We start from the raw sequence: 9,664 nt of genomic DNA on the forward strand, positions 1-9,664 counted from the left end.
TTTTTCCTGTCTAATTGCAACTGTGATTCATCATTTTCAATAATCAAGTTCTTACTTAGGGCATCACCAAGGCTGCAAATTTCTCCATTGTTGGGTTTACGATTTTCCAACCAATTACCTGCTTTGATTTCATCGAGTTTTGAAGATTCTTTTGTTAATATTTTCAAGTGATTCATCGACTGACCGTCCTTGAACGCTTTCACCTTCTCTGTTGCATTAAGGTGTTTGGCGCGCTCATTGTCCAAAAAGCTGTCGATGTTCTTTGAAAGCTTATTGGCTCTTTGGCTATCATCGTTGTTCGCTACCTTCATTGGAAACCCAGAAATCGTGCGCCGTCTCTCTGATACCGGGGGAAGTTTAACTTTAGCGTCCATAGCAACAGGCTGTGTGAAGAAAAACGAGTCCGTCCTTCTCGCTTTCCTCGGGTCCTTGCCAGATTCCATGGTGTGCGGACGATAAATTCCCAGAGACTTTTGTCGATCTAAAATCTTCAGCCGTCGAGCCTTCATAAGCGACATCTCAAAACAAAAGTATCTTTCCCGCATTTTCTTCTCCATTTCAATACGTTTAACTTCCATGTTTAAAACGATCTGGTGTTTCCTGTTGGCTTTTATAACCAAGGTTTCGCTGTCTTGGTGCGTTGTGTTTCGCACTTGTAGCATTTTACTGCGTAGTTACTTTATCTATGACAAAGAATCCTGTAAATAAACAAAATACCTACGAAAATACAGTATTAAGCGTCCTTGTAACCACCCTTTAGGCGCTGGAATTTGAAGACATAGTTAGCTCCGTTCTCACGTTTTGATTTTGTCTTAAGGAGTGTCTACGTTGTCATTGAAAGACGTAAAAGTAATTTTAAATTGCGCTCTTTTGTTGTCATCAAAAACTTCGAATTGAAGTAAGTTTTTCAACCAGTGGATATCTTCTCGTGATGATTATCAAAAAATATCTTGATGTACAAACAAACTGTTAATCCAATCAACAGTCACGCAGCAGCCGGCGTCTATACAGTGAACACAAGCAACAGCTGAAAGACTGCAAGGTATCGGCTGTCTGGTATCCTCTGTTCTTTGTGCGGTTCCTGATTTTCTCTTGGCAATAGTCACGTCTCGCTGCTAAAAGTGTCCCTTCTTACCGCCTTCACATCGCCTGGAGAAAGACAAAGTGTAATCCACAACAGAAAACGTCTCAAACTCTGTTTTGTGAATAATTCTGAATGAAGTGGAAAGCCGAAGGGGTATGTCGCGCAATCAGTTGTCTTGTACGGTAGCACGCGCCACACGTTTACAACGGCTGTTGCTTGTAATTACACCGCAGAGGAATGCGGAAAGTTGAACAGAAATCTGCGTGATGGTTGGCAGAGAAAAAACGGCACAAGGATGTTGGCAATGGTATTACTTTTTCCTCAACAAGCCTTCTTTCATGGCTGCCTTCTTCAATTATCCTTGTTCAACTTTCCCGCAGTGTTCATTTGTTAGCAATAGTCCTTCGGTCGGACGGAACTTCTCTCTGTCACCGACGCTTTTCTTGCTTCCGATCACCTTTGCGCTGTTTGCTGATTGTCTAGAGAAGCAAGGTTTTTGCATACATCAATTTCCCAACTTTTTTTCGTGCTCAAAAACTCGCTTAGTCGTGGTTGCTGGGACAATTTATCACGTTCCACTTGTAAACACAAAGCGTTGCTGGCATTGGCTGTCAAGGACTTGACTCTAGTAAGATTAATTATTTGGTTTGCTGTGAAATCCCTTGAGATTGTACAAGGTAATGATACTCAAATATTGCACAATTCAAATGCAAATACAAGTTGACTTTGGCTTTTGTGTGAAAGGATCACCAAATCTGCCTATTACAATTGTCTTTTTCAGAGCTGGCTTGACGTTTTTGCGTCCATTTTCTAATTACATTAATTACGTTCAAGTGCCATATTTTCTTCAACCTCATTGACAATCTTTTGACTATTAAGAAAGTTGAAGAAAATCTGACAGGTAAAACAAATTAGACCTTTCGAAGAAAGTATTCTCAGAGAAACATCTTTTGCCATAAGTTTGAGCTGACATGAAAAGATAATCAGAATATGTGCAATAACAGAAACTAAGATGGATGGCTTAGTGACTGCAAATTTACCTTTAAGATAAGTTCACTTATTTCCCGCGGAAAAAAACACGGCTAAGTTTGTCGCATCTCATTGATAACCAAAAAAAAATTTTTAATACTAATTTCCATCTGCTTGAAGTTTAAGTTATTCTTAATTGAGAGAAAATAGTTGAAGCCGCTTTTAAACTTCAATAAGGATTTATTAAAAAGGTTTTAGTACCAAAAACGTATTGTTGTTTGATACCCTCCCTCTTGCTTCATCCTTGCCGACGTTTTCATACGCACTTTTGCTTTCTGACAAAAGCAAAGTTTTTAATTTGAGGTAGGCAAACTCTTTTCTTACTTACATATTCAAGTCACGTCAACACGATAACGTCACTATATTCTCCTACGTATCTTGTAACGCAAACGAAGGGCTCAAAGTATCACGGAAAGGTTCAACTGATGACCCATACTCCCTTGCGTCCACGCTGACACCCGCATTACTTGCGCGGGAAAAAAAAGGAGGCACCTGGTAGTGGTTAATGAGGCAAGTTCTAAAAACTTACGGTATTTTCGTACCAGATCTACTATTTCCCTCACACGAATGTAGTATTTTCACTGTATGTACCTTCTCCAAATGGCCGGTGTTTTTGTATTCCCTGTTTTCCTCATTCTCGCATTGGTTAGTCATTCGCAACTTTTTGATAGGAAATATTCTGCAAATATGCTAAGCCCGCTAGCCTTTTGCTTTTGCCATGCGCACAAGAATAAGCATAACATAAGTAAACATTTGGGTGACGCAAAGGGGAGTGCAAGGGAACAAAAGAGGACTCGAGATTACGTTTTCTGATCTCATTGTATGGAGTTCTATGCTGACATTTATGTTAACTCTCTTATCTCGCTGCTATTTACTTCGCCTTATCTCAGAACAGAGAACTTTGGCACAGTGGCTTGTACATGATTGTAATTCAAACTCCGTTACCGGCTTTATTGTATCTCTTTTTGATACTAAGCATGAAGCAGGACTATTCTGTGATCGATTTTCTTTTGTGCCTGCAACAGTCACAATCAACAAGGCCTCATGCGGTCGTGACGTCAAATTGGTTCCATTAGCTAGCAAGAGTTAATGAATTAATCCCAGTGGATACGAATATTGTAAGGGCAAGCTGCGTGAAATAAAAGAAAATGCCGATAAAAGACAAAATCTCCTTTGTGAAATGCGTTTGTCCTTGGAAGCACAAGCCTTAAAAAAGCTATTTTCCATGACCTCTCGACAATTCCGGATAAAGATGGAGTTATTTGAGAGTCAACGTTAAAATTGGTTCTCAGTCGATAGTAGCTCGTCTTTGGTCACAGGAAAGCCCACATGTCTCGGTTAACTTTAAACTTGATTTAAAATATACAATGTTTTGATTTGCTTTGTTTCCTTTCCTTCAATGACACAAAAGGCCTCAAATTGGTTAAGCAATTGCTTTATCTTTTCTCAATTCATAGCGGTAATTAGTAAATCAGGAATTCGACCTGGGACATAAGACAAAATAAGGTATAACGCGTCTTTCTCAAAAGTGGCAAGAAGAAGTTAGAAGTTAGTTTAAGAAACACATTTAGAAACCGTGTGTGTTCGGTTGGCACCTAGTCTTTGGTATGAAATCTTCGTTGGTGTTAAATAAGTGACAAACGGCTACACCTTGTGCTTAATGGAAGCCTTATTTACTCTTTGGACCTCGCTTATTTCTCGTTTTGTTGCTGGCCGTGCAATACGTGCTGAAACAAAACATTGCGCGTTTTAAAATTTGGCGTTTAACTTGATGGTATAGAGTTGCATATTTTCCCCCTGGACAATAATCATGCAACGGAGATCAATCTATGAAGTTTCTGTTGAAGGTGCACAGCGAAGAAAACCGAGCAATCGTATTGTAAGAACTCAACATACATGTGCTTTTCGTAATTTTGTTGTAAATAGCGAGTGGCAATGATTTTTTATTGACACCCGGCTTCGCGCCGATTTTTCTTTTTATTTAAGGTATATTCCATCAAGGTTGCCTGGTCAGATGGAACTACAAACATCGTTTATCGACGATTTAGTGAGGTTCTTCAACTTGAGGTGAAAACCACGTGGAATGTTGTGAATTTTTTTTATGTCCTGAATTTTCCATGTTTTTATTGTTCATATGACTGATATTGATTGCTAACGAGGCGAATTTGCTCAAAGTGGGATCCCGGTTCGAGCCATGTCCACACCGTGCTACTGAACCAGTTTTCATCGATCGACGCTTTTAATAATCTCTTATTGTTCACGTTCATGCGATAGCTCCGATCTCAAATGCTTTCACTCCACACGACGTTTTCAAATTTATCCCTTTTTCTGACTGAAACGATTAGCCGATGTTCGATTGTATCATTATAGATGCTCGTGGGGCGAAACCGCGTTAGTTGGACAGCTCCTAAGCCGTCCCAGATAGATTTTGTGACTGGCCGCACCTTGTAAACACAGATCCGGGGGGGGGATGTTAGGGTTACGGTTGGGGGGTCCTTAAACGGGCTATATAGGTATGTGCGACCCCAAAGGGTATGGTTTTTCAGCCGTTCTGGTCATAAATAGGGTGTCGATTTTTGGCCATTTTGGTCATAAATAGGGTATGGTTTTTGCGCTCTAGTCTTGAATTAGGCATGTGTTTGAGAAAGAGCTACTTTTTCATCATTATCGATAAGACCATCAACAGAAGACCTTCACAATGCCTTTAACATCGGTCTGAATTAGGTAAGTAATTATAAGGCAGGTCTGAAACTAGGTATTGATTAAAGGGTCAAGTCATAGATAGGGTATCGAATTTTTGGTCAGGTCATGGAGATAGAGAAAATCACAGATTTTGGTCATAAATAGGGTAATGGTTTTGGGAAGCGGGCCACACACCCTTACCCAATTTTGCAGGGAGTACCCTCCCGGGACACAGCTATTAAGAAAATTTGTTTTAGGGATGGTACTGTAAGAATTGATCAATCTCGTGGTTCGCGGACGGAGAAATTGCTTAGCAAGATAAAATAGCGACTATGATCAAATTTCTAACCCTTGAATTTTTGGATTGATCACATAGAATTCCACGAAAGATTAAAAACGCTATTTACCGTTTGCAAATATCAGCATTGGTTCAGGAGATATTTAAGCTTCAAAAAAATGTGTAAAATATGCAAATGAAAGGGACTATTGACGTCATACCCTCAACCAAATATAAATAGTGCTATCAGGGTCAATTTGCAGCAGAAACCATTGAAACGTGGTAGGCGGTTAGTTCTATAGGAAACACACCTACGGCTGTAAAAATTTCAGTTCCTATGGCAACCCACACTTTTCCAGTTCCCTACAACCTGATTTCAATAATTTAGTGATTTTCAGCTCGATTAAAATTAAAAGCAAGGTTATGAACTCGACCTAACATAACATATTTATATGCTTGCTGGATCATGCAAATCATTGGCAAATATCAATACAGAACGCTAAGTGTGGCCAGAAAAGCCTTTAATATCGGGGAGATCTGGGGCCCAGTATGTTGCCATGCTAACAAAAATGTTGGGTCCATATTGTGAAGCACATCTAGTAGAATCGTACTTCCAAGAATCAAATATTTCTGATTTAAATTGGCTGAGAAATCTTTGTTCATCGTATTTGATCAAAATCAACCTCGTTCTCAGGCCCTCTCTTCTCTGCCTCCCTTGGTCGTTGAGAACCTGGGAACGAGGTTGGATCATAATCCGGTTGAGTTTGTGACGTCATCACTTGGTTAATTTGCATATTTGAAAAACTTGAATATCTCGGGAAGGAAAAGAGATATTTGAAAGTAGTACACAGAGTTTTTTCTTCTCGTACAGACTACTTGTCTATGTTTTAAAATGGCTTAGATAGGGAAGATGAGAGTTCGCTCTACAAAGGTCCGTTAGTAACTGATATTTCATACAAGGTGGAAAACAGCAAGACGACGTACTTGCTGATATACACATTTTCGTTTAGATTTAATTCCTTAGGTAATTCAATGGAGGCTGCATGTTATAGTTTGAAAAAGCATCTTTATTCATATTCGATCGATGTCTGTTTATCCTTTTTTTTTAGCGCAATCTCCTGGAAACATTTCCAAGCGATAAACGACAAAGGGTCATCCCTTCACTTCAAGGTAGGTTATGTTAGTGTGCGTTTACAATCCGTCCACGAAAGACAGTTATCCTGGATTTTTAGCGATAAAGGACCTTAATTAAGGACACAAGGTAACAATGCTGAAACTGATGCAGTGTTCCAGACCTTTTTCAATTTAAGATAAAAACTTTACGCATAGATAACTCATAAAAACACCCCTCTCGCAATGTCGGTACATTTGTGTAAAAATTTTAACAAAGCTACACTCTATGAAGACATGGTTGATCATCGCAGTTATAAACAAAACTTAAGCAGTTGTGAAATTAAAGCCTGAAAAAATACAGTCTTGAACGGGATTCGAACTGATGATCCTACGATACGTGTGCCGTGCTCTACCAACTGAACTATCAGCCATCTGGGAGTTTTTTACGTTCTGAGTTCGTAATATACCCGTAGATGGTGAAGATAACAGTGAATACATGAAAGATCATATATGTAAACTGCGGAGAAAAATCAGTTTTCATATCTTTCTCTGCAGTTCAGATATATGATCTTTCGGCATATATTTCCTTGTAAAGCTACCCTCTATTTATCTATTTGTAGCCAGAAAAAAGAGAAATGTGTATTTACATCGTTAGAAGCCTACCCTGGGTGCCAGAGGGATTTTTTTCCAAGGTCCAAGAGAATGCCGCCCTGGGGAGCTAAGCGCAGCGGCACTCTCTTGGACCAAGAAAAAAATTCTTCGGGCACCCAGGGTAGGCTTCTAGCCATGTAAATGCACTTTTCTCTTTTTTGATTTTCGAAAATGATGCTCATGAAAGCGCTCTCTTAAGGTGTAGCTTAGAGTCAGATAGGGTCAGTAATTTTATGTATGATATCTTTATTATATTTTCAGGGAGAGTTAAGCTAATACCAACAAGTGTGCATACAAAAGTTGACAGAATAAGAGACTTCCTCTTGGTAGGTTTTATGTCTCCAGTTGTAGGCGTTGAAGTAATTTTAAATAAAGTTTTAAATAAACCTAGATGTGGTATAAACTGGCATGGCCCTTAATACACCATGAACCACCTATATTTGCCAGACTGTATGTCCTTTTCTGATCTTTGTTTAGAATCTGATCTCTCTGCCTGATCACATCTCCAAGAGTCAACTGGTGATTAGCTTCTTCACTCCCAAACCTGAAGACTTGGAATCTTTTGAACCAAAGTAAGTCATTTCAACTTAAGAAGCTATTAGTAATCAAATGTGCTACAAGAATTGTATCTCTGCAAACTGAGAGCTAGAAGATAGCTCCTGGGCGTTTGTCCAGTTAATGCAATAAAACTTAGCCTCACCTTAACGAATACCGAACAGTTTGAGTTTTGAACGTTAGACCCACTTCATCGAAGCAAAAATGGTGTCTGAAAGTCGCGTATGTTGTTTATGCTAACGTCTCGTGAATTCTCCTGGTTGTTTACGTTTCAGGTCTTTTGTTTCATTAAAAACAAAAAACCCTCTCCCCGACATATGTAGCCTGTTGCAAGCTCTCGTCAGTGGGAACGATCGAAAAAGCGGGGGGGCAACGAGCGGGGTCTGGCCCTCTTTTTCGATCTTCTTCACTGACCGAGAGCGTGGAACAGCTAGGCTGCGACATATAGTGCTTTTTTAGAAGACTAAGCCAATATTTTAAAGTTTTGATACTTTGATTTGAATGTTATTTTGTACTTCGTAGGAGCGGCCTGATTTAGCGCAACAATTCTCCTGTTTTTGCTTTAAGTGTTTGTTTCTTTCCCTTACAGGACTCCAGGTAGTCGAAAAAAGTCCAAACGCAACACAGCTGGAAGTATTCTTAGAAAGATTTCTTTAGGAAACTCAAAAACAGGTTTGTTCTCTAGTCAGCAACTTACCTTATAAGAGTTATCTTAATTGAGAGATTACCCATCAGGCCTTAGTCAATAGCGTTATGCGTCAGATGAATGACGTCATAGTATGTCGTCGTACTTGTTAGGTTAAGTCTCCTGTTGTCTGCTTTTGGTAACCCTGTAAGGCGAGTCGAGAAACAAATAATGAGTAAAAATGTGTAACGATCCTACAAACTACAAACTAAAATGTTAAATAAGAGATTTACCATCCAAAGCCGATTTCGAACTTTGAGCCATGTTTTGTATTGCGCATGCTCAGAAGAACAAAGACGTCCAGTTAAACTGATTTCCTGTGTAAAGAAGGAGAGAGGGCGAACTGATGATAAGTATTATTCTAAGATGTTCACGTGGTTTGTTTATCAATTGTTACAGCAAGTTGTATTGGTGAGCCTATACTTTTGCAACAATATGTCGTCCTCAAGAATTATCAGAAACAATACCATAGCGACATTAGTCTTACTAAAGGACATACAGTGGGCGTTATTGAAAAGCGCGAGAGTGGTAAGTACATAGTTGAAGTTAGACACTTGAAACGATCGAGTAAAGATATTGTTTCTCCCGAATCTTTAGTTGACATAATAAGAAACGAGATACCTAATTCAAGCATGGTCGATGTTTTGATCGAGACCGTGGATTTGAACTTCAGGCCCAATACGGGGATGTTTTGGCAAGTGACTTGTTCAACCAAGCTCATGTGACAAATAGATTCCCGCCACATTCACTTGAGAGAGATGCTGTGACAGCCTCGAAAGCTTGTGATCGCTAAAACATTGACTCTGCTTCGGCATCTCGTTTGCTATTCCACTAAAAAGATTATTTATAATTAACCCAAGTTGGTTGCATAAGGAGCAGCTGTAACAAATTACGTTCAATCTGGTCTTCTCTGAAACAGCTGTAACTTTGGTCAACACCAAACTCACTGGTGGGCTCTGGAGACGACGAAATACCCGAAATTGTTTGCGTCGTTGTACGATTGGTTCGCGAACGATGAAAACCTTTTGCAGTATTGAAAACAAAAAGATTTGTCCAAAGAAGAATTTCTGCATTACGTATGGACTCTGATTCTTTGTTATCACTTACTTACACGAGAAAGGAACATGCATCAAAGTCGGCCGATCCTGAATGAAACGTGATCGTAGGTCCGCCTTGCGTACAAAATCCCAGGCTCAAAGAAACAACATGATGAAAATAAGACGCGCTTATCAAAACACTCTCCCTGTTTTCTTCTTTTTCTTTTCTGTTGTCAGGGTGGTGGCATGTGGATTGTGAAGGTGACATTGGCTGGGTACCAGCATCCTATATCAAGCCTTTATATGATGATGGTGATAGCATTGTTACGGAGAGTTTTGTTGCTGGAAAAGGTAAGAACTCATCATCTCCGCTGAAGCAAACAAAGCTGAAGAACTACCAAAAGTCTTTAATCGCCTACAATTAAGGCTCTAGATACCTTACTGTTCCTTTGTCTTCTACACTGAAAACAATAATTATCTTGATCATATTACCTTGATGTAGGTAGTTTTTCAGAACTGGTATTGAAAGGTATGTCTGTCTGTCTGGCTCT

General features: G+C 39.5%; 1 protein-coding gene across 1 annotated transcript; it reads left to right on the plus strand.

The window, feature by feature from the left end:
* The first annotated feature begins 3,923 nt into the window (after positions 1-3,923).
* Positions 3,924-9,538, plus strand: LOC149117663 (SH3 and PX domain-containing protein 2A-like). Its single transcript, XM_089273272.1, has 7 exons — positions 3,924-3,992; positions 6,182-6,242; positions 7,098-7,162; positions 7,314-7,408; positions 7,981-8,063; positions 8,476-8,604; positions 9,351-9,538. Exons 1-7 carry the CDS (start codon positions 3,924-3,926, stop codon positions 9,536-9,538), a joined length of 690 nt encoding a protein of 229 aa, XP_089129398.1.
* The last annotated feature ends 126 nt before the right edge of the window (positions 9,539-9,664 follow it).

This window comes from Orbicella faveolata, unplaced genomic scaffold (assembly GCF_042242905.1).
Source record: "Orbicella faveolata isolate gen_17 unplaced genomic scaffold, um_ofav_v1 contig_1, whole genome shotgun sequence".
Classification (NCBI taxonomy): Eukaryota; Metazoa; Cnidaria; class Anthozoa; order Scleractinia; family Merulinidae; genus Orbicella; species Orbicella faveolata.